General features: G+C 40.9%; 3 protein-coding genes across 4 annotated transcripts; 1 reads left to right on the top strand and 2 right to left on the bottom strand.

Annotated features, from left to right (window-relative positions):
* Positions 1–4,146: 4,146 nt before the first annotated feature.
* On the top strand, positions 4,147–8,894 carry LOC9319545 (uncharacterized protein sll0005). Its single transcript, XM_021030338.1, has 13 exons — positions 4,147–4,589; positions 4,711–4,860; positions 4,935–5,105; positions 5,509–5,652; positions 5,777–5,882; positions 5,972–6,120; positions 6,221–6,346; positions 6,478–6,621; positions 7,100–7,187; positions 7,308–7,681; positions 7,791–8,114; positions 8,300–8,533; positions 8,611–8,894. Exons 1-13 carry the CDS (start codon positions 4,350–4,352, stop codon positions 8,743–8,745), a joined length of 2,385 nt encoding a protein of 794 aa, XP_020885997.1. The 5' UTR covers positions 4,147–4,349; the 3' UTR covers positions 8,746–8,894.
* Positions 8,895–8,946: 52 nt separating this feature from the next.
* Positions 8,947–21,988, bottom strand: LOC9319544 (ubiquinone biosynthesis monooxygenase COQ6, mitochondrial). The gene is made up of 10 exons (XM_002883431.2): positions 21,871–21,988; positions 21,418–21,520; positions 21,124–21,223; positions 20,873–21,016; positions 20,575–20,633; positions 20,226–20,293; positions 20,100–20,151; positions 19,532–19,705; positions 9,431–10,024; positions 8,947–9,346 (listed from the first exon to the last, which is right to left on the bottom strand). The coding sequence occupies exons 1-10, from the start codon at positions 21,876–21,878 to the stop codon at positions 9,131–9,133; spliced, it is 1,518 nt and encodes a 505-aa protein (XP_002883477.1). The 5' UTR covers positions 21,879–21,988; the 3' UTR covers positions 8,947–9,130.
* A 276-nt stretch (positions 21,989–22,264) lies between these two features.
* On the bottom strand, positions 22,265–24,991 carry LOC9321677 (ankyrin repeat domain-containing protein 13C-A). 2 transcript variants are annotated; one of them, XM_021030340.1, is made up of 3 exons: positions 24,724–24,991; positions 22,999–24,572; positions 22,265–22,918 (listed from the first exon to the last, which is right to left on the bottom strand). In XM_021030340.1, exons 2-3 carry the CDS (start codon positions 24,517–24,519, stop codon positions 22,580–22,582), a joined length of 1,860 nt encoding a protein of 619 aa, XP_020885999.1. In that variant the 5' UTR covers positions 24,520–24,572; positions 24,724–24,991; the 3' UTR covers positions 22,265–22,579. The 2 variants fall into 2 exon arrangements, with proteins under 2 accessions (XP_020885999.1, XP_020885998.1); XM_021030339.1 differs by having other exon boundaries at positions 22,999–24,991.
* Positions 24,992–27,734: the final 2,743 nt, after the last annotated feature.

The following is a 27,734-nucleotide window of genomic DNA, read 5'->3' as shown; positions in this document are numbered from 1 at the left end:
AGCTTGGATTGCATTAGTTAAAAATCGCGTGTAATAATAAACAAAATCTCTAAAATTAGGGATACTGTTATGATATGCATCGATTGTGATAAATACTAAATTGACATTTTTAATAGTTACAATTTTATTTATATAATATAGTTTCTGGATATGCGTTATAGTTCTATATATATTTCGCTTTAGTGAGTTTTTGTAATTTAGTCTGAAAGATGTTATATGATATTAGTTAAAAACTCTGTTGAGGTGACATACATGATACATAGCTTGTCATTGGTTATAGTTTTTTTGTATTACTCATTCAAAAAAGTTGTTTCTCAAAATGCATCGTGTGGTTTTGGTTTCCGTCGTTAGGTAAAATGGAACTTTATTTGCGTCCCTAATAACTTACACCATTTGTATATATTATTATTATGGTGTTGATAATAGAGTGATATTTTTTACCCTTAAGTTACGTTAGTATATATTTCAGTTTAACTGTTGAGATTTAGTTTCTTTTTTTAAAACTTAATTTATTAATCTTATGGATAAATTCTATATCGTTTAATCAATATTCGTTTTTGTTAATTTTCTGATTTAGTTTTTAATATATATTTTCCATTTTTATGTTCTTTCCAAATAATCGTTAGGTCTACATATATGTATCCCGTATTTATACCTCATTGGAATATTTAGCCGCGTAATCTTTTGTTATGGGTTCTACAATGATTCCTTTTACATCTGATTCATGTGATGGTGGTTATTTTCGTATTGCGTCTCTTAACCCTAACATGGGTGAGTGGTCTGTCTCGGTGAAGATTTTGAATTGTTGGTCTGTTTCGCGTGGCACGGGTAGAGAGCTCAATATGATTTTGGGTGACGAGCATGTTAGTTTTTTGATAACTTACCTGCTATACATGTTTTCGATATTAAATTGAATTGGTTTTGTCTTTAACGTTTTATTTGCAGTTCACACAGATCCAAGCCGTTGTTCGTGATGAATTAATTGATAATTATCTTTCAAGATTGATAATCGATGAGTGGGTGAGCATTAAAAATTTTGATGTATCACGGGTTAACAGCATATTGAGACCAGTACCGCATAGATTCAAGATTGTGTTTCGTTCGGACACTTTAGTGCAAAGTATTAATATGTGCTCCAGTAGAACCTATTTCAATCTAACTGAGTTTGTGAGTATATTGAGTGGTATTGTTAATCCGAATATTTGCGTTGGTAAGCCTAATTTATAAATTTATTTTTGCTTTTGGAGTTTATTTGCGGTTCATGTTCTGACTGTATTATTCATGTGTGTGTTTCATAGATGTTGTTGGCAAAATTGTCAACGTGAGAGAGTTGGTTTTTGTTCCTTCCGTGGAACATTCTCAAGGAGGATATTTTGAGCTGTACTTTGGTTTACGTGATACTGAGTAAGTCACTATTCTTTTAAAGATTTAAACCAGAATATAATGTCTTATGACTTCTTCAAATCTTAAAATTAGGTGTATCCATCTAGAGTGTCGTTTAACGGGTGACCTTGCAGTCGAGTTCTATGACTTATGGAAGCAACGTTCACGTAACACAGTGATATGTATTATCAAGTTTGTGAAATTAGAGCTATCACAAGAACATAGGTGGAGATGTACCAATGTTACCGGAAGTACGAGGATTATGTTGAATCCGGATCTCAGTATTACCGACGAGATGCTTTGTTGGTAAGTATTTTTTTTTCCCGTTTACAATCAAAACTCTAAAGTTGGCGACTGGACATTCACTGTTTATGGTGTTCTTAATCGGATGTCAGGAATCCTGAAAATGACCAAGTACCGATCATCACACGGAAGGAGAATGTCATGGAGTGATGATGTTCGTTGATTTCTTATTTTGTTGGTGAATGATTTTAAAAGATGATTTATTATTATTTTTTAGCATTTATAATATTATTGAATTTTTTAAATTTCATCATTTTCCATAATTTTATCACACTAAATCCTAAACAATTTACCATATTTTTCTTACACTACCAAGTAACACCTAAACAATCCCTTATTTCACATGATTTTACCATTTATACAGCATTCTTCCCGCGCATGCGCGCGGACAATCACCTAGTTTATGTCAAAAGTGTAGTTTAACCCTTTTTTAATCTAATCAGGAACATGTTTAAAGACCACTTACATTATTAATATGGGGAATCTTTTACCGACCACATCTGGATAATAGGGTTTGATTTGGAAATCACTTGTCGGGTTTATTATTGAATTTTTTGATTAATTATCATCTATTGTAATTTCTAAACATATTAACAACTAGTATATGGAAACTAATAAAAAGAGATTATCCAGATTAATTGTACACTTGTCTTTTTCGAGAACGTATTTGTACGGTTTTACAATTTTTCTTTAAAAAAATGTGTCACTTTCTTAGGACAATTAGTTGTTGAATTAGATCAAAAACAAAACTATGATAAAGTATTTTAGTATAATTAAACAATTTATGTCCTACTCAAATGCCATTTTCAGTAGTAAAAAAAGCATTATAAAAAAAATTAAATAGTTTTAAATGCCAAATATGTTACTCTATCTAAATGTATAGACAAGCTCATGTCTAAACTTTAAAAAAATTCAATTGTTAATTTAAATTGATATAAGAAACTAATTAAGAGTTGGAAGATCAGTTATCTTTTTCCTGAACTTTTTTTTTTTGGGCAAATGTCTTTTTCCTGAACCTATGGCTATAGTTTTGTTTTAAAAAAAAAATTTGATACTACATTTGATTCTGTTGGTAAGATTAAGACAATTAGTTATTGAAATACATAAGAAAACACTATAACAGCGACATCGACTTCATTTTAATAGTGTTTTACTTATAAGAAAATGTATCATACTCAAATGGCAAACTCTATGTAGTATTAAAAAACAAAAGAAATTTTAAATAACTAAATGTCAAACAATTTAATATTTAAATGTGTAGATATAGGTTCATATCTTAGCATTGAGGTTCCACACAAAATAAAATAAGCTATACTGTTTTTATCTTGTCAAATTTTAAAAAGAATTGTTTTGTAGATTTAAATCAGAGATCGATTCTTTCAAATGTGAAAATCGGTCGAAATGATATCATATTTCAGATTTAATAGAAATATTTGATGGTTATATTTATTTTTAAAAGATTAGTCAAGTGGTTAAAATTTGGATTAACTCTAGTTTAAAAAAAAAAAGATAGTTGTGATTTTCATATGTTAATATGTGAACATCGACCACAAAAAAAAATAAAAAATAAAAATATGTGAACTAGGCCTGGACATTCGAATATTCAGATCGGGTTCGGATCGAATTTTCGGGTTTAGAAAACTAATACCCGTTCAGGTATTTTAAAACTTCGGGTTTAACCAAAGTATCTAACTATTAAAAAATTTGTATCCGATTCTATTCAAAGTATTGAAAAATACTCAAAAATCTATAAAACACGAGTATTTTTTACGCGAATCTAGCCAAAAGTAGCTAAAACACCCGAAAATATCTTAACATCCGAATAATTTAGACACATAAGTTATTACAAGTATAAATATTACTACTATATTATAACTATGTACTTATATTTCGGGTACGTTCGGATATTTGTTCGGGATCGGGTTCGGATTCGGGTTTTCGGGTTATGAAGTTTAGAACCCGTTCGGATATTTTAAAACTTCGGAATCGGATTTGAGTTGGATTTTTTGGATCGGATTCGGTTCGGTTCTTTGGGTTTGGGTATTATATCCACGCCTATTGTGAACATCGAAAGCAATCTAGGAAAGATAAAAAGAAATATAAGCCGACAAAGCCACGGAGGCGCCGACGTAGCGAAAAGAAAAAGTACAAAAAAATCAAAAGTCGTTGCCGACTTAGACCATCTCCAATGCCCAACTCTATAATTTCCTCTATTTTAGAGGAAATTTTGCTCAAATGTATGTCTCTCAAATAGAGTTTTCTCTAAAATAGAGGAGAGAGACAATGGATTACTCTATAAATTATAGAGTTGGGCATTGGAGATGCTCTTAAGGCACAAAAAGGGTGGTGGCGCAGTTGGCCAACGCGGAGGTCTCATATCCGAGTAATCCTGAGGTCGAGATTTCGAATCACTCTCACCCCAATTTACATTCTCCCATTTCTATTTCTTTTTTTTCGAACAAATGATGTCACAATCTCAGAATCAATAAAGAATATGGAAACAAATAAATCATCATATGAACTTCGTCGTGCCACGTGGTCCCTCCATTGCCGTTACCTTCCGGTGAAATACCAAACACTCCGCTTCCTTCCACTTAGAGCCGTAGAAGAGCCACTGCTTCATCAACCACAACCACAATCTCCTCAAATCTCTCTACCGATCGATGGAAGCAGCAGTGCCACGACTCGTCTATTGCGGACCGGAGCCAATTCGATTCTCCGTTTCCTCCCGCCGCTCCTTCGTCTCCGGTATTCCTCACCGTAGTAAACGCTCTCGCCGGATTCTAGCTGTCGCTACTGATCCTAAACCTACACAGACTAGTCCATCCAAGTCCACCACCGTCAACGGATCTTCTTCTTCTCCATCGTCTGTGTCAAAAGGAGTCAACAACAATGTTTCCACAGTACGATTCTACTTCTACTTCTTCCGATTTTGTTATGGTTGAATTGAGCAATTTCATAGAAAATTTAGATTGGATTGTAGAATTTATAACCTCAAATTTTTGGTTTATGGCAATGTTACAGAGAATTAACGATGTATCTAAAGAGATTAAAAGAGTACGAGCTCAAATGGAAGAAGATGAACAGTTATCTGTGTTAATGAGAGGACTTCGTGGCCAAAATTTGAAGGATTCGGTTTTTGCCGATGATAATATTCAGCTAAGGCTTGTTGAGGTAATACTCTTTGGCAATTCAGCTCGATTTTTGTATTGTCTTTAGCATTGTAATGTTTAATTTGGTCTTTGTAGACTGGTGAAAGCAGTGAGTTCTTACCTTTGGTATATGATCCGGAGACCATTTCTGCCTATTGGGGGAAACGGCCTCGTGCTGTTGCTTCTCGAGTTATCCAGTTGCTTTCGGTCGCAGGAGGGTTTCTCTCGCGTATTGCTGGGGATGTAATAAACAAGAAAGTCAAAGAGGTAAATATTCTGTTTACTGCTTTTATCAGAGATGGAAGCTAAGAGTGGAAAAGATAGGTACTCGTAGCTTGAAGATTCAGGTTATGTATGTAAACTCCTTTAGGTAGGATTCTGTGAATGAACACTAGAAAATTTTCAAGTGCTTTCTTCCTCGTTCCAAACATGGAGCCCATGATGTGTATTTTTGCAAAGTCTATATGTGATCAACATATAACTTTATTTAGTCCCTGATGCATTACATCGATAGATTTAGATGTTTGAAAACCATCCAGTATTTAGTTGCAGTACTTTGTTCAATTTTGGTATAAAGATTTTTTTTTCTCACGTTTCAACTCTTTTTTTTTAAGCTTACAATTATTTCATTTGCAGTTTGAGTCTCATTTTTTTCTGTCATCATTCTCAGAATGAGGTTGCTAGGGCAATTGAATTGAGGGAAATTGTTACTTCCTTGGGTCCGGCGTACATTAAACTTGGGCAAGCTTTGAGTATTCGACCAGATATCTTGTCTCCCGCTGCAATGACAGAGCTACAGAAGCTGTGTGATAAGGTATAATTCAAGTTGCCATTCCCTTGATTTATTGCCATATAATCTTTCTTTCTACCGTAAGACTTTTCTGCCTTAGCAGAGCTGAATGTGGCTGTTTTCTGTTTAATTTCTTGTTCATATGAAGGTCCCTTCATATCCTGATGATGTAGCAATGGCTTTAATTGAGGAGGAGCTTGGGAAGCCATGGCACGACATTTATTCCGAGCTTTCCCCTTCCCCAATCGCAGCTGGTAAATCTCGACCATGCTATTAATATGCTCACCTTATCATTTCCATAGATTTATATGTCAAATGATTTATTGTTATCCTGGTTTTTCAGCATCCCTGGGACAAGTGTACAAGGGAAGACTAAAGGAAAATGGGGATCTAGTGGCAGTAAAAGTACAGAGGCCTTTCGTTCTTGAGACTGTGACTGTTGACTTGTTTGTAATACGGAATTTAGGTCTATTTCTGCGGAAGTTCCCTCAGGCAAGGTTTTGTCAACAGCTCAGCTTATGCTCTTCTGTAATTGTTCTCTTTCACCTCAATGACTTTCGATCTTCTTTTTCTCTTGGGAATTTTTGTCTAGGTGTCAGTAGATGTTGTTGGACTTGTTGATGAATGGGCTGCTCGCTTTTTTGAGGAGCTGGATTATGTTAACGAGGGAGAAAATGGAACATATTTTGCAGAAATGATGAAGAAAGATCTTCCACAAGTAGGCTTCATAACTTTTCTAATGGACATTTCAGTTTGTTGTCTATTCCGATCATAAAATTTGTATTTAACAAGTACCTATGTGGATTTACATCCGTGGAATGGTTCGTAATCATACAATTATTGTTTCAGGTTATTGTACCTAAAACCTACCAAAAGTACACGTCAAGGAAGGTTCTTACAACCTCATGGATTGATGGGGAGAAACTGTCACAAAGTATTGAGAGTGATGTCGGCGAACTTGTGAATGTTGGTGTTATTTGTTACCTAAAGCAGGTAACTCTTCCTGCATACTTGTTACGGAGCATAATAAATGTGGTCCTAGCTTACTTACTTTCATTAAATCGTCCGCTTTGTTCAGCTTATTCTGCAATCATGCTAAATGACATAGATCTAGGCATGCATATGCTAAATTTTTCTGAGATAGTTAACTCTTTACCAATGTAAGTGATGGTACATATAATTCTTAGGTTGTTCCTATATAGCATGGCTAGTCAATGTTCCTAACCAAAGTTTCTCAGTTATATAGTGAGTATAATGTGATTTTGAGGCAGGGACCTGTACCATTGTAGTGTGCCTCAGGTTTACTCACTCCCTTGATTGATTTAATGTGTTGACCAGCAGTAGTCTGTATCGACTTTCTCTGTCCTGTTTTCTAGTCATTCTGCTCGCACACTTTCTCTCCTGTTTTAAAAACAAGATGATGTGTGTGTATATATATATTTGTTAACACTGTTACTGTTTTGTGCTTCAGTTGCTTGATACTGGTTTTTTCCATGCTGACCCCCATCCTGGAAATATGATTCGTACCCCAGACGGGAAACTAGCCATCCTCGATTTTGGTAATGATTGTAGTGCCAATTATTACATTTAGTGAAAATTTATCTTTGAGTATCACAGTTTCTTTCGATGTGATATGAGAAAACTTTGTTAACATCTTATATTTATCTGTTCGCGTACAGGTCTTGTTACCAAATTGACCGATGATCAGAAGTACGGAATGATTGAAGCCATTGCACACTTAATTCATCGAGATTATGATGCCATAGTAAAAGATTTTGTTAAACTCGGTTTCATCCCTGATGGGGTCAATCTAGCACCTATATTACCTGTCCTGGCCAAGGTTTTTGATCAGGCGCTCGAAGGTGGCGGAGCAAAAAACATCAACTTTCAAGAGTTGGCAGCAGATTTGGCACAGATAACTTTTGACTATCCTTTTAGAATTCCCCCTTATTTCGCCCTAATAATTAGGGCAATTGGTGTGCTAGAAGGTATAGCTCTAGTGGGGAATCCTGAATTTGCTATTGTGGACGAGGCTTATCCTTATATCGCTCAGGTATTCTATATGAAGTCTATTAGTGTTATCCAGTCCACTCATTCATTGTTTTATCTTACAAAATACTGATGGTTAACTAACGTCTTCATATGGTTACCTCAAAATTTAGCGGCTACTTACGGATGAATCACCTCGCCTGAGAGAGGCTTTACGCTACACAATATATGGGAAGACTGGCGTTTTTGATGCTGAAAGATTCATAGATGTGATGCAAGCCTTTGAGACTTTCATTACAGCAGCGAAAAGTGGAGGAGGGGAAGATATGAATGGAGGCATGGCGGAGCTGGCTCTTATGCAAAGTAAGACAAGCAGTTTGGTTCCTATGTTTCCAGCTAGTGCATCTCAACCGGACCAGCCAGTTCAAACGAGAGTCGCTTTGTCCTTTCTGCTTTCGGAGAAAGGGAACTTCTTCCGTGAGTTTCTATTGGATGAGGTACTAATCAAAATCTAACCACCCTTTTCCGTCTTGTCACGTAAATACTCTGAACTATTGCACAATGAATGATACATCTGGACAATAACTATGTAGACAAGCTCATAGTCATCACATAATGATTCATAAACATGCTTATTCATGACACCTTTGAGTTCTGAAATTTTTGTGATTACTCAACACAGATAGTTAAAGGCATCGATGCAATCACAAGAGAACAGCTGGTGCAAGCAATGGCGATCTTCGGATTCAGAAACGCGACACCAGTCTTCGGTATGTTACCACCAACATTGGGACCCTTCAAGCCTGCAGCACTTCTTCCATCCGTGACGGAAGAAGACAAGGTCATCTTGAACAATGTTCAGAAAGTAATCGAGTTCCTTACCGCAAGAAGCTCCATGTCGAATAATCCTGATCAGGTTAGATTCAAAACCTCTCATAATTTGAGCAATCAATCTCTGTGAGTACCTTACATGTGGTCATCATCATAGAACAGGTTGTAGATGTATCTCAAGTGGTTCGGGAACTGCTTCCCGTGTTGCCTGGAATCTCTGCCACAGTACTGCCTGAGATTATGAGTCGGCTTGGGTCAAGAGTAATGGCGAGAATAGTCCGGGATGCGTTTTTGTGAATATTGGGTTGAGCTTTGTCCAATTGTGCATAGAAGTTGCATTTTAAAGTTACTACAAAAGAAATATATAGCTGATTAAGTTGCATTAACACCTATACTTGATGTAATAATTACACAATTGCAATGGAACAATGACTTTGCCTTCCTAATGTGGCCGTGTTGGACATCAAAATTTAAAGCACAGTATTCAAATTTATTGTCTTGATATCAGAAAATGTAAGATTTTAGTATTTTATTGACTAAAACATAAAATTCTAAATACAATGGTTACATTACATAACAGGCTTATTTAAAATATGGGCTCCGATAGCAGTTTTCAGTCACCATTAAATTTCTACAAGGCAAAAGAAGAGATGATACCGAAGCAATCAATCCCTAGTGTTCTTCAAGAAAACAGCGGCAAAGATTGATCTCCTGAAGCATAAGATATGATTCGCTTTTTAAGCGGCGAAATGTAGTGAGCCCCGTGGAATGCAGCCGCTCTTAGAGCATTCAGCGGGCCGAAATTCACCGAGTACATCTTCTGGATTCCGTCTAAAACCGCCATCATTGCTATATTTGCAGGTTTTCTGTCTGCTTCATATCGCTTGAGCAGATTCGACTACAATTAAAAGATTCAGGCAATCAATACAGAGGAATGGAGAAAATAAACATGTGGTTTAAGACTTAGAATCCGAGCATATACCTCGCCTATATCGGTACCAAGAGCAATGCCTTCTGATATAGCTTTGGAGAGAGCACATGCATCTGCAAATCCTAGATTCACTCCTTGACCAGCCAACGGGTGAACAGTATGAGCTGAGTCACCAACAAGAGCCACACGCTTTGACACATAGTCTTTTGCGTGCCTTAAAGACAAAGGGAACATCATTCTTTCTGAAGAAAGCTTCACAACCTTGGGAGGAGTTTCAAACCTCTCTTTGGCAGATATGGTCGAATCTCCTGTAAGCCAAGAGAGACTATCCGGTGAACTTGTAGTCTCTGGATTTGGACCATATCCAGAATCCAGAGCGTCGTTTACAGCTTTGATGAAGTCATCCTCGTTCATCAATTTTCGATCTGATGCCTCTTTTGGGTCCATAGTCCATACTATGTTGCTAAACTTGTCACCAATGGGAAGAAGTGCGATTGGGCCATTGGGTAAAAACCGTTGCCATGCTGTGTAGTTTTCAACAGTATGCTCAACAGTACAAATTATAGCGTTTTGTGAGTAGTTCCATCCAGTCGTTTTGATCCCTGCTAACTCCCTCACTCGCGACTTAGACCCATCGGCGCCTACCTGCACAAAAATAGTTAGACATCCTAAAATTGATGAGATTCAGAAGTGGTTCCACTCAAATCAAACAAACCGAGAACGAACATGTAACACCCGCGTCCCGCGATCCTAAAGGGGGCCGGTTTGTTTTAGGAAAAACTAGATCATGGTCGAGAAAGACCAATGAATAAGTTAACCCAAGGAAGGAATGAAACGTTTAAGTCATGAAAAGGGTAGATGACATAGACGACACCGGGATAATCTAGTGATCATGGAGAAATGATCACGGAAAGATTGGGAATGGCGTAGTCAAGGCCAAGAAAACGGACCAAAAGACTTAGCCGGAAAGAACGCGAAAGAACGTTCGAGCTAAACCAGCTAGGTGAGCTGGACAAGCTGGATGAACTAGCTAGCTCAGCTAGGTGAGCTAAACCAGCTGCATGACTAGCTAGCTCAGCTAGGTGAGCTGACCGACAGCTCAACCGAGCTCGGTGAACTGATCGAGTACTAACCCAGCTGGGTGGTCCGGTCAGCTGACACTCGAGCTGGTGGACTGTGGTAGCTCGGGATGAAGAGGTGTAAGGTCGAGCGGTTACCGACGAACGGTTACCGTTGGCCAAAGGGTGGATAAGGCCGAACGGTTACGATCGGAAAGACGCAACCTTTCGAAAGGGTGCAACGAATGGATGTGATGTTTCGGAAACACACCCATTCGGCCCCTATATAAGGGAGGACGTCCAAGGGCCTCACAATCATTCTCACACACTTCACAATCACCATCACAACCCAAAAGGGGTCCCAAAACACTCTACGAAGTGTTGGTCGGAAAGGGGGTGCGGCTCGGCGAGTATCTCCGGAATCGGAATAGATTCTCGGAGCCTCGACCGAACTGATGCGCATGCTACCTCCCGATCCAACGGTTCGATAGAATGTATTGAGGGATGGATGGGATAGACCGATCATCTTAGAGACGGATCGGCGGACAGACCGATCGTCGGACGGATCAGATCGGATAGACCGATCGTCGTACGGATCGGATCGGACAGACCGATCGTTGGACGGAAGGATCAGATCGGAGAAGAAGACGGATTCGGATAGACCGTCGCACAGACGGATCGACCGACCGGGATAGGCGGATCGATCGTCGTGTCAACAGGTCGGGTTAACGTATAACCGGATCTGTTTACGATCGAATAAACGGACCAAGGCTTAGATCGGCGGATTGATCGGTCGTATAGATCGGCGGGATGACCGACAATACGTATCGGAGATCTGGTCGAGGGAACATGGTGGATTACTCGATCGAGGATTCGATGAGAACCGCTGGAGGGTTCGACGACTTGATTGATGGTTGGGATCGATAGCTCGATTATGGGGTCGATGGATCGTCCGTTCTATAAGTCATATCGTCGAGGGAAGGACACAAAAAGGAAATGGATCGGCAAATCTAAGATTGTCAATATGGAAGTATCGACGGATCTAACGATAGACCGATAGATGATATGGTTAACGGGAAGTTAATCGGGAAGGCGTATAAGGGAAAGGTGTTCGAAGAAGCACGGGGATAAGTGCAACCGAACACACCCAAGGGTCGCCCATGGATGCAATCTCACCGGTAAAGGGAGTAAGCACCGAGAATGGGTAGGTGATGTGGTTCACCATGTAAGGATCTAATATCGCGGCCGCCTTCATGTATCAATCGCCATGGCCAATGGTGAAACCGATTGGGAATCGGTAACACCAATGGTGACTCGACGGATAACCAACGGGAAAGTCCACGGTGAGAATCGGTGGACAAAACGGATGTTGGACCCGCGAGCAAACCAAAGGCCAATGGACGAATGATTTCATGGGCTAGCCTACGATAATCCGATGGATGAATCCACGGACCCTTGGGTGTGATAATGATATTGTTTGGATCACATGGATGGATCGATAAGTTGAAGGCTTTACCGACCACCATGGACCGGACGGGTAAATGGTTAATAAACCGTCGGCGGTCGTAGTGATAAACGACCGGATCGGAAACATGGATGGTTCGTTAAGCCGAGGGCTTGATCGTCCACCATGAAACCGAAGGGGCGTACGTTTGGAGGACGGATGGACCAATGAGCCAAGAGCTTGATTCGGCCACCATGAACCAAGAGAAACGTACGATCCCCAATCTCTTTCGTGGGACTTAGACCAGTGGGGTTGGTTGGATGTATGGCTAAGTAACGATAGAGATTGGTCCATCAATACACGATTGGTTAAGAATCGTTGTACGAATGGAATAAGGCGACGAGAGGGCTAAGAGAAGGATCAATAGACGGATCCCAAGATGAATTGGTTAAGCCAAGATGATTACCCAAGGGGCAAGAACTACACGTGTAGCAAGTGAATAATTATTCGGAAAAAGGGGGCTGATTATAGAAGTTGAAAATGTTATGCTAAGTGTTTGGCGGATAAGGAAGTTGAGGTGAATGAGATCGATGTGCTTGAGGAAAGATTACCCAAGGCATGATCGGGCACCAAGATATGATCCTTATAGTCAAACGACTTAACATAACGGGGAAATAGGTATTGATCTATTCGGAGAATGGCCAAGATCAATAGAAATTAGATCTCGTCGGAATTTGACGAAGATCGGGAAAGACTTGATCTATTCGTTGAAAAGATCAAGGGGTATTGACCGAGTCCGGTAAAGGGCCAAGGTCGGGAATTATTGACCAAGTCCGGAAAGGACCAAGGTCGGGAATTATTGAACGAGTCCGGTAAGGGACTAAGGTCGGGAAAAGTGACCGAGTCCGGTGGGGACCAAGGTCGGGAAAATTAACCGAGTCCGTATAGGATCAAGGTTGGGAAATATTGACCGAGTCTGATTTGGACCAAGGTCGAAAATTTGTTCTAGTCGGGATTGGACTAGGATGGGAAACATTTGATCGCGTTCGGGAAATGGAACAAGATCGGGAAAATAGATTGAGTCCGGTAATTGGACCAAGATTGGGAAAATAGATCAAGTCCGAGAAAGGACCAAGATCGGGAAAATGGATCAAGTCCGAGAGAGGACCAAGATCGGGAAACTTGATCAAACTCGGAAATAGATATTTGGTCAAGTATGGAATCTAAAGTCTTGGGAAGACTAAAGATGGGGAAACGTTAAGGAGTAACGAAACTCTAACACCCGCCGAATTCGAGGACGAATTCATTTTAAGGGGGGTAGACTACTTGTAACACCCGCGTCCCGCGATCCTAAAGGGGGACCGGTTTGTTTTAGGGAGAACTAGATCATGGTCGAGAAAGACTAATGAATAAGTTAACCTAAGAAACGAAAGAAATGTTTAAGTCATGAAAAGTGTAGATGACTTAGACGGTTTCGGGATAATCTAGTAATCATGGGGAAATGATCACGGAAAGATTGGCAATGGCGTAGTCAAGGCCGAGAAAACGGACCGAAAGACTTAGCCGGAAAGAACGTGGAAGAACGTTCGAGCTAAACCAGCTAGGTGAGCTAAACCAGCTGGATGAACTAGCTAGCTCAGCTAGGTGAGCTAAACCAGCTGAAGGACTAGCTAGCTCAGCTAGGCGAGCTGATCGACAGCTCAACCGAGCTCGGTGAACTGATCGAGTACTGACCTAGCTGGGTGGTCCGGTCAGCTGACACTCGAGCTGGTGGACTGTGGTAGCTCGGGATGAAGAGGTGTAAGGTCGAGCGGTTACCGACGAATGGTTACCGTTGGCCAAAGGGTGGATAAGGCCGAACGGTTACGATCGGAAAGATGCAACCTTTCGGAAGGGTGCAACGAACGGATGTGATGTTTCGGAAACACACCCATTCGCCCCCTATATAAGGGAGGACGCCCAAGGCATTCATAATTACCATCACAACAATCCAAAACAAGTCCCAAAACACTCTACGAAGTGTTGGTCGGAAAGGGGGTGCGGCTCGGCGAGTATCTCCGGAATCGGAATGGATTCTTGGAGCCTCGACCGAACTGATGCGCATGCTACCTCCCGATCCAACGGTTCGATAGAATGTATTGAGGGATGGATGGGATGGACCGATCGTCTTAGAGACGGATCGGATCGGACAGACCGATCGTCGGACGGATCAGATCGGACAGACCGATCGTCGGACGGATCGGATCGGACAGACCGATCGTTGGACGGAAGGATCAGATCGGAGAAGAAGACGGATTCGGATAGACCGTCGCACAGATGGATCGATCGACCGGGAGAGGCGGATCGATCGTCGTGTCAACAAGTCGGATCGACGTATGACCGGATAGGTGTACGATCGGATAAACGGATAAAGGTTTAGATCGGCGGATTGATTGATCGTACCGATCGGCGGGATGACCGATGGTATGTATCGGAGATCTTGTCGAGGGAACATAGCGGATTACATGATCGAGGATTCGATGGGAACCGCCGAAGGGTTTGATGACTTGATTGATGGTTCGGGTCGATAGCTCGATTATGGGGTCGATGGATCGTCCGTTCTATGAATCATATCGTCGAGGGAAGGACACGAAAAGGAAATGGATCGGCAAATCTAAGATTGTCGATATGAAAGTATTGACGAATCCAAAGATAGTCCGATAGATGATATGGTTAACGGGAAGTTAATCGGGAAGGCGTATAAGGGAAAGGTGTTCGAAGAAGCACGAGGATAAGTGCAACCGAACACACCCAAGGGTCGCCCAAGGATGTAATCTCCCGAGAAAGGGAGAAAGCACCGAGAATGGGTAAGGCACGTGGTTCTCCATGTACGGATCAAATGTTGCGGCCGCCTTTATGAATCAAACGTCGCAGCCTTGGTGGAACCGATCGGAAATCGGTAAGACCAATGGTGACTCGACGGATAACCAACGGGAAAGTCCACGGTGAGAACCGATGGACAAAACGGATGTTGGACCCGCGAGCAAACCAATGGCCAACGGACGAATGATTTCATGGGCTAGCCTACGATAATCCGATGGGTGAATCCACGGACCCTTGGGTGTGATAATGATATTGTTCGGATCGCATGGATGGAACGGTAAGCCGAAGGCGTTATGACCACCATGGACCGGACGGGTAAACGGTTAGTAGACCGTGGGCGGTCGTAGTGATAAACGACCGGATCGGAAACATGGATGGTTCGTTAAGCCGAGGGCTTGATCGTCCACCATGAAACCGAAGGGGCGTACGTTTGGAGGACGGATGGACCAATGAGCCAAGAGCTTGATTCGGCCACCATGAACCAAGAGAAACGTACGATCCCCAATCTCTTTCGTGGGACTTAGACCAGTGGGGTTGGTTGGATGTATGGCTAAGTAACGATAGAGATTGGTCCATCAATACACGATTGGTTAAGAATCGTTGTACGAATGGAATAAGGCGACGAGAGGGCTAAGAGAAGGATCAATAGACGGATCGAAGAGGAATCAAATCCGCATGTAGGCCAAGGTATGTAAACGCATCTAACTTATTAGTTAAGATAGACGTTTGGGAATTGGCCGTTGGATTAGGGATACAAAGAATATGCAATCGTTAGACTTAGAATGGTTAGCGAACAAATGGCATGTCTTGGCCGAGTTAATGATTGATCTAAAGTCTAAGGGACAGAGACGATCAAACCGGTACAAGGGATGGTTGGAATTAGACCAAGGGTATAAAGACTTCCGCTGTGTTAAGAGATAAGGATTATAGAATTAAGCCTCGTAAAGGCAATTCTATGTTAAATCGTGAAAAATATGGAGGTTCGGCCGGGAAGTGGCGCGAACGTGCGTCAATGGTCGCCGGACGACGAGACGTCTGGGACGGAACGCTACAAGTTGGTATCAGAGCATGCTTGATCCTAGGATGGATAAGTGCTCGGGAAAATGTCATGGTAAATGACTACTAAAGGTGTAACTTAAATGATTGAGTCATCGGAAAACCAAATTATTAACTTGAACATTAGTGTTGGTGAGCCGGAAGGGAATTGAGGCATGAACGCGATTACATGCTTGGAAACCAAGAGAGTTTGCCAAGATGAATTGGTTAAGCCAAGATGATTACCCAAGGGGCAAGAACTACATGTGTAGCAAGTGAATAATTATTCGGAAAAAGGGGGCTGATTATAGAAGTTGAAAATGTTATGCTAAGTGTTTGGCGGATAAGGAAGTTGAGGTGAATGAGATCGATGTGCTTGAGGAAAGATTACCCAAGGCATGATCGGGCACCAAGATATGACCCTTATAGTCAAATGACTTAACATAACGGGGAAATAGGTATTGATCTATTCGGAGAATGGCCAAGATCAATAGAAATTAGGTCTCGTCGGAATTTGACGAAGATCGGGAAAGACTTGATCTATTCGTTAAAAAGATCAAGGGGTATTGACCGAGTCCGGTAAAGGGCCAAGGTCGGGAATTATTGACCAAGTCCGGAAAGGACCAAGGTCGGGAATTATTGACCGAGTCCGGTAAAGGACCAAGGTCGGAAATTATTGACCGAGTCCGGTAAAGGGCCAAGGTCGGGAATTATTAACCAAGTCTGGAAAGGACCAAGGTCGGAAATTATTGACCGAGTCCGGTAAGGGACTAAGGTCGGGAAAAGTGACCGAGTCCGGTGGGGACCAAGGTCGGGAAAATTAACCGAGTCCGTATAGGACCAAGGTTGGGAAATATTGACCGAGTCTGATTTGGACCAAGGTCGAAAATTTGTTCTAGTCGGGATTGGACTAGGATGGGAAACATTTGATCGCGTTCGGGAAATGGAACAAGATCGGGAAAATAGATTGAGTCCGGTAATTGGACCAAGATTGGGAAAATAGATCAAGTCCGAGAAAGGACCAAGATCGGGAAAATGGATCAAGTCCGAGAGAGGACCAAGATCGGGAAACTTGATAAAACTCGGAAATAGATATTTGGTCAAGTATGGAATCTAAAGTCTTGGGAAGACTAAAGATGGGGAAACGTTAAGGAGTAACGAAACTCTAACACCCGCCGAATTCGAGGACGAATTCATTTTAAGGGGGGTAGACTTGTAACACCCGCGTCCCGCGATCCTAAAGGGGGACCGGTTTGTTTTAGGGAGAACTAGATCATGGTCGAGAAAGACTAATGAATAAGTTAACCTAAGAAACGAAAGAAATGTTTAAGTCATGAAAAGTGTAGATGACTTAGACGGTTTCGGGATAATCTAGTAATCATGGGGAAATGATCACGGAAAGATTGGCAATGGCGTAGTCAAGGCCGAGAAAACGGACCGAAAGACTTAGCCGGAAAGAACGTGGAAGAACGTTCGAGCTAAACCAGCTAGGTGAGCTAAACCAGCTGGATGAACTAGCTAGCTCAGCTAGGTGAGCTAAACCAGCTGAAGGACTAGCTAGCTCAGCTAGGCGAGCTGATCGACAGCTCAACCGAGCTCGGTGAACTGATCGAGTACTGACCTAGCTGGGTGGTCCGGTCAGCTGACACTCGAGCTGGTGGACTGTGGTAGCTCGGGATGAAGAGGTGTAAGGTCGAGCGGTTACCGACGAATGGTTACCGTTGGCCAAAGGGTGGATAAGGCCGAACGGTTACGATCGGAAAGATGCAACCTTTCGGAAGGGTGCAACGAACGGATGTGATGTTTCGGAAACACACCCATTCGCCCCCTATATAAGGGAGGACGCCCAAGGCATTCATAATTACCATCACAACAATCCAAAACAAGTCCCAAAACACTCTACGAAGTGTTGGTCGGAAAGGGGGTGCGGCTCGGCGAGTATCTCCGGAATCGGAATGGATTCTCGGAGCCTCGACCGAACTGATGCGCATGCTACCTCCCGATCCAACGGTTCGATAGAATGTATTGAGGGATAAATGGGATGGACCGATCGTCTTAGAGACGGACCGGATTAGACAAACCGATCGTCATACGGATGGATCGGATCGGAGAAGAAGACGGATCCGGATAGACCATCGCACAGACGGATCGACCGACCGGGATAGGCGGATCAATCGTCGTGTCAACAAGTCGGATCGACGTATGACCGGATAGGTGTACGATCGGATAAACGGATCAAGGCTTAGATCGGCGGATTGATCGATCGTACCGATCGGCGGGATGACCGATGGTACGTATCGGAGATCTTGTCGAGGGAACATGGCGGATTACATGATCGAGGATTCGATGGGAACCGCCGAAGGGTTCGACGACTTGATTGATGGTTCGGGTCGATAGCTCGATTATGGGGTCGATGGATCGTCCGTTCTATGAATCATATCGTCGAGGGAAGGACACGAAAAGGAAATGGATCGGCAAATCTAAGATTGTCAATATGGAAGTATTGACGAATCCAAAGATAGTCCGATAGATGATATGGTTAACGGGAAGTTAATTGGGAAGGCGTATAAGGGAAAGGTGTTCGAAGAAGCACGAGGATAAGTGCAACCGAACACACCCAAGGGTCGCCCATGGATGCAATCTCCCGAGAAAGGGAGAAAGCACCGAGAATGGGTAAGTGACGTGGCTCACCATGTAAGGATCTAATATTGCGGCCGCCTTTATGAATCAAACGTCGCAGCCTTGGTGGAACCGATCGGAAATCGGTAAGACCAATGGTGACTCGACGGATAACCAACGGGAAAGTCCACGGTGAGAACCGATGGACAAAACGGATGTTGGACCCGCGAGCAAACCAATGGCCAACGGACGAATGATTTCATGGGCTAGCCTACGATAATCCGATGGGTGAATCCACGGACCCTTGGGTGTGATAATGATATTGTTCGGATCGCATGGATGGAACGGTAAGCCGAAGGCGTTATGACCACCATGGACCGGACGGGTAAACGGTTAGTAGACCGTGGGCGGTCGTAGTGATAAACGACCGGATCGGAAACATGGATGGTTCGATAAGCCGAGGGCTTGATCGTCCACCATGAAACCGAAGGGGCGTACGTTTGGAGGACGGATGGACCAATGAGCCAAGAGCTTGGTTCGGCCACCGTGAACCAAGAAAAACATACGATCCCCAATCTCTATCGTAGGGACTTAGACCAGTGGGGTTGGTTGGATGAATGGCTAAGTAACGATAGAGATTGGTCCATCAATACACGATTGGTTAAGAATCGTTGTACGAATGGAATAAGGCTACGAGAGGGCTAAGAGAAGGATCAATAGACGGATCGAAGAGGAATCAAATCCGCATGTAGGCCAAGGTATGTAAACGCATCTAACTTATTAGTTAAGATAGACGTTTGGGAATTGGCCGTTGGATTAGGGATACAAAGAATATGCAATCGTTAGACTTAGAATGGTTAGCAAACAAATTGCATGACTTGGCCGAGTCAATGATCGATCTAAAGTCTAAGGGACAAAGATGATCAAACCGGTACAAGGGTTGGTTGGAATTAAACCAAGGGTAGAAAGACTTCCGCTGGGTACTAAGAAAGCGATTACAGAAGTAAGCCTCGTAAAGGCAATTCTATGTTAAATCGCGAAAAATATGGAGGTTTGGCCGGGAAGAGGCACGAACGTGTGACCATGGTCGCCGGACGCCGAGACGTCCGGGACGGGGTCTCACAGAACACCTACCACCAGTTTTGCATAGACGTGATTTCCATCGCTTAGCTCCAGCTTAGCAAGGCGTCCTCGCATGAACAAGTCTGTTGAGGATGGTACTTCACCTAGACCTGTCAACGAAGAGCTAGGTAGCATATCCATCGCGTTTAACCTTGCGGGGTAAACAGTCTTCTGGAGATCTGATTCCTGCATATATCAGGCCCTCCCATTAGAGAAAACAGAAAACATGCCAAACTAATAACTATATGAAGTCGGATTATCTGGTTAAGAAGTTGAAGAAGGATATTAATTGGCTGTAGTGTAGAATTTATAAGAGTGTTCAGATGAAGACCAGTCCAGTAATAAGGATAATAGATAAGCTTTCTGGAAGGTTGAGTTTTTAGCTATTCTTCATTTGTTGAAAAATCAAATTAAAAGGTAGCTTGAGGTTTTGAACGAGTAAAAGTACTGTAGTGAACATGCAAAAGGTGGAGAGGCGAGTTATAAGCATTGGCTCAAATAACATATCCTTCCAAGAAAAACCTGATAGATTGCATTAAGTTGATAAATAAACTTGGACGGACCCAAGAAAGCAAAATACCTGTACACAAGATAGCTGAGAACTCTGAAGAACTTTATTCTCCACTACACACCTGGATCATGTCAAGAATGAGTACACAGCTATTAACATCATCAAGGATGCAGATGTATATAGCAATATGCTTACCCCAAAACATCTTGATGTACATCATTAGCATTGTATCTTGTATATCCAAGTCCTGTATAGTCCCATACCTAAACACGAAACATGACAAATGACTTTGTTTTTCCGTGTAGCATATCATTGTCAGTATATACGGATCTTTCATAGAGTAGATCAAACAAAGGAAGGGATACTTTATACTAACATGTAAAGAGGCAACCGGCGGTATAACATGTTCCACCAATATTATAACCACAAACATTTGACAGAGAAAACCAATTCCTTAAAGAGTTTTTCTTTGAAGAAATTAAAAGATTGCAGACGCCATCATATAAAAGCTTCGGAAGGAATGTATAAATTTAACAATCATTACCTGCATCTTATCAAAATACGCATGTCGCTGTTCCTCAATGTATTTCCAGGCACCAATATCTGCATAATTCAAACAAAATACATGATTCCAAATGAATACCTAAACAGGACATCCATGGACTGGATCAGGACAAAGACTGAGCTCAAATATGGGTTCTAAGTGGTAAAATCAGTATACGAAGTTAAACTTATGCTACCATTTGGGAACTCTTCTGTTAGCCAATTCTAGAAAGTTCACACCATTTTGAAAGATTTATGAGCAGAAACTGTGGGAAGAAACGAGAAAATCCACTAAGTACCTTTGAGGAAGGATAATGTTGCAGGTGTGACTGTACTGACTCTGGGATCAGGTGGATGCCCTTTCTCTATGATATTTTTTCTCCCCAAAAGAGGATTATTGTCAATAATAGCAACATTCAAGTGCTTTGTCAATGGCTTGCTTGCTGAAAGAATAACAACCATACCATCAAATGAACAATTATTTATTTAGTTGGCAGAACATAAATTACTGGCTAATCAAGAAACATCAAGACTGGCAACAACTGCTTACCCAAAGAAGCAGCTAAAGCGATTCCAACCATTCCACCACCAACAATAGCAATGTCATGTTGTGGACCATCGTCAGTAGAATTCCTTATTGCATTACTCTCCTAAATCATTTAATAAATGTAACTACAAAACTAGTATAAAACATGATAAACCAAACTATATGAACACAGTGAGCACTGAGCAGAATTTTAGATACTACACTATAACAACAACATGTTAAAAAGTCCCAAGTATCTTTCCTGATTCTTCCAAGACAAGATAAGCGAACTCACAAGGGCATAAGAAGGGAACTTACATTAGAACCAGAACTAGAAACTTCATGTGTCACAACAGTTGAACAAGTCCTCCGCAAAACCCTTGTCCCACAGACATTTTTACTAAGATTCCTTGCAAGCACCCTGTCCTAGAGAAAAATTACATTAGACATAGCATCATGATATAATAATCTTCTCTATTATCCAAGTAAGCTGGATCCTAATAAATAAGTAAATCTAAATTCAACATTCTAACAACAGGTTAAGAGATTGCCGAAAACTTGACATGATGATCACCGACAAAAAAAAGGTTGAGGCTTTAACAGTTGTAGTTGGAAAAACGAAATTAAAAAGCAACCCATCATCAATTTATAAGCAAAAGATAAAGAAAACAACTCAAATTGTACAAATTGATTACAAGACAGAGATTCAAATTAGAAAAACTGAGGGCATAATTAAGGGAAATGGAGGATTAAGAAAGGCGAATACTGAACCTGTTCATGGTTGAGACAGAAAATTGTGTGTTCTCTGCCGCCGGCGTTAGATACTTGAATGGAACCCAAAACGAAACAGACGACGACGACGAACAAAAGCCTCTAAGTGACAGAGAAGGTCTCTTTCTTCTCAGGCGAGAGTATTTGCAACGAAATAAAACGACGCCGTTTGTTTGAACCGAGACGAGGATTCAGAATACCGGTCGAACCGTAATTCGGGTCGGCTTATAAAACATTCCGATTCTAATTCGGGTCTGCTTATAAAATAACCCGGTACTATATATATATCTCTTGAGAAAGCGGTCCGGTTTCGTATAAAAGCTGTTTTTCTCAGGTCATCAACACACTTTGCCAAATTTACTTACTAGAGAGGAGAGGTATAAAAGAAACCATAATCATCAGGTGTTGCATATTCCAAGAAGAAGAAGAAGAAGAAAACAGATACAAAAGAAGCAGAACAAATGTTTTTACATCACACTTAAAAGTAAAAAGGAAAAACAGAATCATTTGCAAATGTCTGAGCTATGTATGTTACAAAAGAATGATGCCAAAGAATCAGAATTTCTATGCCTTTCTCTTTGAAAATTGTAGTAAATCACTTCAATACAAAAAGCACAACCCTTTCTTCAATGTCTTTTCACGAATCACGACCAATCTCATGAAGAAGACCTGCGTAGATTAGTATTATGTTCTCAAGAGTTGGAAGTGATTAGCTATCTTGTTCTGCTTTTTTACCACCCTTTTTGGGTTTCTGTTTCTCTTGTTTCCTTTTCTTTGATTCAAGAGTGACCCACGTATAACCAGTGGGGATAGCAAATGGGTCTTGTAATGTTTTGGACTTACTACTCGCACCATCTTTGTTTGATCTAGACCGACGAAACCACGAGGACGATGAGTTGCTGAACTCAGTTGTTGCAGCAGCTGGACTCTCATAGCCAGAAGTAGTCGGGCTCGACAGAGGCGTCTTAAACTCATCCAAAGGCTCAATTTCTTCAAACTTTGTGAATGTAACAAGCACTTTTATTGTAGGTACCACTGGAATAGCAACCTACATGTACAAACAATCTCTATAAAAAACTCATCTTCAAGAACATCAAGATTAGATTTTAACATTAAACGGCGACATACCTTGACCGGAAATGTTCCAGAAGGAAGTTTTGTGGTGAGAAGTTCTCTGAGACGACGAATCGCCTTAACTTTGTTTGCAAGTATGTCAAGTAAAGGAAGAAGCTCTTCTGTTTGTAATGGGAAGTTTGGAGATAACCAAAGAACAGGACGTAACCCTTTCTTGTATTCGCTTTCGTGGCGAGTCTTATCAGATACCAATGCTTTTGGTTTCCTATAATGCTCATTATCTACTGAGTGTCTTCCTGGTTTTATCTGATTAGACTCTCCCAATAGATTACTTACTTTCTCATTCACACAAAGAGAGCTTCTCGGAGGCGCGTATTGAATTTGCTTCTCTTGTTTAGTCTCTTTCTTTGATCTCCAACCTCCTAACCACCCTTTCTTTTCCGATTTCTTGTTGGCTTGACTAAAATCTACGACCTCTATATGATCTTGCTGATGATGATCATCATCAATGAAACCATTCTCACCATTGACATTTGGGAAGTCTGGTAAATCCAGCTTAAGAGCAGCCTCTAGTTGCTTTTGCTCTTCATCTGTTAGAACATCGCAGAGATCATCATCGCCTCCTTCTACAGCCGATGAACCAGGAACCTTTCTAGACTTAATACTAACAACAACATTGTTCATCTCATAGACTTTAGCTTTCCAAGGACCAACCATCTCACTCTTCTCCTGTCTCCTCCAATTAGTCTGCGGAGATAGAACCGCTTGTGTCACATCAATCCCGGGTCTAAAGATATTGCTCTTACACATTGCAGCCACTTCTTTCCTAACTTCTTCTTCTGATGGAACTCCACAAGCACCATCCAAAGCATTCACCACTTCTTTATCCTTATGATTCACCATATAAAGCGATCCACGAGCAACTTCACCATCCTCTGACCCATCACCAAGAAACAAAATACTCTGATCAGACCGTTGAATCTTGAAACCATCAAAACCAGCCATAGTCATATCCGCTCTCAAATTCGATCCCACTTTCCAAACCTTGTAAGTATCAGACGGCGCAACCTTAGATACAAAAGGCACAACAGAGCTCTCAAAATGAAAACTCATCTCCAAGTAAAAATCTTTCATCTTACTCATTGTAGCTATCAAACGAGGTAGTCTCCTACACCATTTAGCCCAAGCAAGAGGCTGATAATGCCGGACTATAATCATCGCTATCGCCTCTTGTCTACTGCAAACAGCTTCTTGCAACGCGTTCCAACCGTCCTCGTTCTGCAAAGTCCAATCAGCTCCAGCAACCATCAGCATTTCTACTGATGTTGAATCACAGAGCTTCACAGCTAAATGTAGTGGCGTGTCGCGGCTTGGGACGTCTCTTCGATCAATCACAGCCGAAATGTCATCGGATTTTGCTTCCTCGGCTAATGAAGCTGCTTCTGTTTGAATCTCACAAGGATCTTTAGGCTTTGGAAGAGAAAACAGAATTGCCTTGAGACCAGCATAGTCTTTAGAAGCGACAGCTCTGTGCACAGAGCTGTGTCTGTACTTGGAAACATCAACGTTCTCCATTTGAGATCCAAAATCAGAATCTTCAGATCAAGTAAATGGATCAAAATCTCAACCTAAATAAATTTCGATTTGAGTACAAGTCAAACCACTGGAGAAACAGAGTTAAACCCTAATTAGGATTTTGGGAAGTTAAAATCAAGGGAATGAAAAAATTCGAAAAGTGGGTCTAAATCAAGAAATCGAAAGATCTAAGAAAGTTCTCACCTTTGTGTTTTTTCAACTTCTAACTTTCTCTGCAAGAAAGATAATGAATGACGTCTTACTCAATCTTCTCAAGCTTTGTTTTGCAGCATTCACTTTAATGTTCTTCTTTTCTTGTGTGTTGTTGTTTTGTCATAGGAGAGAAGTTGAAAGAGAGATTCTTGTGATCTAAATCCAGATCAGAGACGCATGTGGGAGCATGAAACAAAAAAAACACACGAGGGATTTAAGTGGGTAGGAAGAAAAAAAAAAATCAATCTCGAGATTTACGAGTCCAAGAAAATGAATAAATAATTACAGCGATTGAATCAAATATGAAAAGAAAATCAGATGAGAGAAAGGAAAGAAGAAGAATCAGTCGTGAAGATGCAATGTGTTTAGTGGGAGGGAAGCAAACAAAGCCAAAAATGACACATTTGACATTGAAAATTTATGTCAATATTTAATATATGTAAGTATCCTTTAAAAAGTTTTTATATAAAATAGGATAAATATGATCTAACTGAAGAAATGATGAGTACTAAAAGAAAATTATGGAAAATATACTGAAAACATTATAATGAGAAATTAAAAAAGTAGGAAAAGGAATATTTCATTAAAAATCACAAACTATTTTTTTTTTTTTTCATTGAAAGTGAGATATATTAATCAGGAATTAGGAAAGTCCTAATACAATTGTTCACATATACAAAAAGGAGGATAAATATTATCATAATAGAAATTACAATGAAGACAACCAAATTTAGCTAATAAATGGGCTACTTTGTTACAAGTATTAGAATATATAATTATACACTTGTAAATAGAGTATAAATACAAATTGTGGTGCGCACAAAAAAAAAAAAAAACTAATTGTATACACATTTTATAGAATTAATGAGAAATTATCCTTTTCACTTTTTTCTCTTACTTTACTAATCTAATATGGTATCAGAGCTTCTCTCCTTCCGCAACAGATTTTTCATTCTCTCCTTCCGCAACAGATTTCTCATTCATTTTTTCTTCGATCTCCATGATCTGAGCTTCGATCTTCGTCTTTTGAGCTTCTTTTTCTTTGATCCGACCTCTGTTTGTCTCGGATTGATCTTTGTTTCATCTTTTTTGAGTTTCGTTTGCTCTTTTTCTTTATCTTTTGTTCGCGATCTCCGTTTTCTCTCTGGATCTATGGCGGTTGTGAATGCTACTCGTGATCCGTATGATAACCCATACTATCTCACCGGCAATGATCATTCTGGTCTCTTGTTGGTCTTCGATCGTCTCACCGGAGATGGCGATTTTCGTTCCTGGCATCAATCGATGATCATGGCGTTAAATGGACGAAATAAGCTGGCAGTCTTCCGCAGCCAGATGATGGTCATCGTGACGCTGCAGCGTGGTCTCGTGTTAATGATGTGGTGAGATCTTGGTTGATGAATTCCGTTGTAAAACAATTGGTCAGTGTTCTCTATGTGAAAACTGCAAATGGTATTTGGCAAAAGTTATTGCAACGATATAAGGAGAATAATGTTCCTAGATTGTATAGGATTGAGCAGAAATTTGCTGGTCTTCGTCAAGGATCGTTGGATGTTAATACGTTTTACACAAAATTGGTCACAATATGGGAAGAAGTAAAGAGTGCACAGGATTTTCCAATGTGTCAGTGTGGTGGTTGTGCTTGTGATTTGGATAAGAAATGGATGGATTTGTTTGAAAGAAACTTTGTGATTAAGTTTCTCTTTGGTCTCAATGATTCTTATGAGAATATCAGGGAATCGATTGTTATGATGGATCTGCTGCCTGATCTTGAAAAGGCATTGCATATGGTGATTCAAAATGAGCATCAACAGGAGATAAAGCAAACTCCTCAATCCGGTTCAGTTGTTTTTCAGATGAGTTCCTCAAATATTCAGACTCCTTCCTATGAATCATGTTATTCTTTCAATCAAGCTACTGATAATTACTCAGGTAATAATGAAGTTATTGGAGCAGTGTCAGGTGGATATAAGCCTCGTCAACATCCTGTTTGTACATACTGTGGTTTACAAGGTCATATTGTTACCAGATGCTACAAGTTACACGGATATCCTCCAGGATACAAGATTTCTTCTTAGTCTTATGGGAATCCGCAATGTTTTACTCCTCAACAAGGTGCTTCTCAGTCTAATTTTGCTCCTAAACAGTTTCAGTCTAGACCTCCTGCTCAGTTTCCATAGCAACAATATGGTCAACAAGTTAACAATAATCCAAGAATGTAGAATCAGAGAAGATCAAAAGAAAATGTAGTGGGCAGTGTTGTTCTCACTACTTCTCCTGCAGTACAAGATCACTTTCATCAGGTATCCACTGCTTTGGCTCAGTTGTCTCCTAGAACAGCTTGAGCAGTTAGCTTCTCAGCTCAATACTAAAGCTACATGTCAAATGCCAAGCATCACTGAAACTGCTGGTGTCAACTATGCTTCTACCTCTGCAGGTAACCTCTTTTGCACAACTCTTCCGGAATCCTGCCTTACTTTTAATGCATGGATTATTGATTCTGGTGCAACAACATATGTTTGTTGCAACATCCACTGTCCTCTGTGTTGGATTACTCCAAGCTGAATGATCACTACCAACAATTTATTCTGAATATCTCCTCAGAATCTGAACCAAAGAATTTCCTGGAAGTTGTTAAATCTGAGAAGTGGCATGGTCCAATGAATGAGGAACTACAGACTTGTGTTGATACTGGTACTTTCTCAGTAGTTTCTTTGCCACTGGGTAAACAGCCTATTGGATGTCGTTGTGTCTATAAAACCAAACATAATGCTGATGGGACAGTGGACAGGTACAAGGCTCGTTTAGTGGCTAAGGGATACATGACAACAAGAGGGTGTAGACTATGTTGACACTTACTTCCCAGTTGCTAAGCTTGTCACTGTCAAGTTACTCTTGGATTTGGCTGCTAAACATGGTTGGTCTTTAACACAGTTAGATGTCACTAATGCCTTTTTCATGGTGACTTAGAGGAAGAAATCTATATGGACTTACCTCCAGGC

This window comes from Arabidopsis lyrata, assembly GCF_000004255.2.
Source record: "Arabidopsis lyrata subsp. lyrata unplaced genomic scaffold ARALYscaffold_3, whole genome shotgun sequence".
NCBI lineage: Eukaryota > Viridiplantae > Streptophyta > Magnoliopsida > Brassicales > Brassicaceae > Arabidopsis > Arabidopsis lyrata.
The sequence above is the reverse complement of the archived record's forward strand: the minus strand, read 5'-3'. Positions and strand labels throughout refer to the sequence as shown.

Bases quoted from the DNA above. Each gene is read 5' to 3' on its own strand.
- LOC9319544 (XM_002883431.2), bottom strand. The intron at 20,634-20,872 runs GTACTTAGTGGA...TGAATTATGCAG, and splicing joins AACATTATCCTTCCTCAAAG to ATATTGGTGCCTGGAAATAC. The intron at 19,706-20,099 runs GTATTTTGCTTT...TGATATATGCAG, and splicing joins CTCAGCTATCTTGTGTACAG to GAATCAGATCTCCAGAAGAC.
- LOC9321677 (XM_021030339.1), bottom strand. From the start codon at position 24,519: ATGGAGAACGTTGATGTTTCCAAGTACAGACACAGCTCTGTGCACAGA. The intron at 22,919-22,998 runs GTATGTCGCCGT...TTGTACATGTAG, and splicing joins CTGGAACATTTCCGGTCAAG to GTTGCTATTCCAGTGGTACC.
- LOC9319545 (XM_021030338.1), top strand. From the start codon at position 4,350: ATGGAAGCAGCAGTGCCACGACTCGTCTATTGCGGACCGGAGCCAATT. The intron at 4,590-4,710 runs GTACGATTCTAC...GCAATGTTACAG, and splicing joins TCAACAACAATGTTTCCACA to AGAATTAACGATGTATCTAA. The intron at 6,622-7,099 runs GTAACTCTTCCT...TTTGTGCTTCAG, and splicing joins TTATTTGTTACCTAAAGCAG to TTGCTTGATACTGGTTTTTT.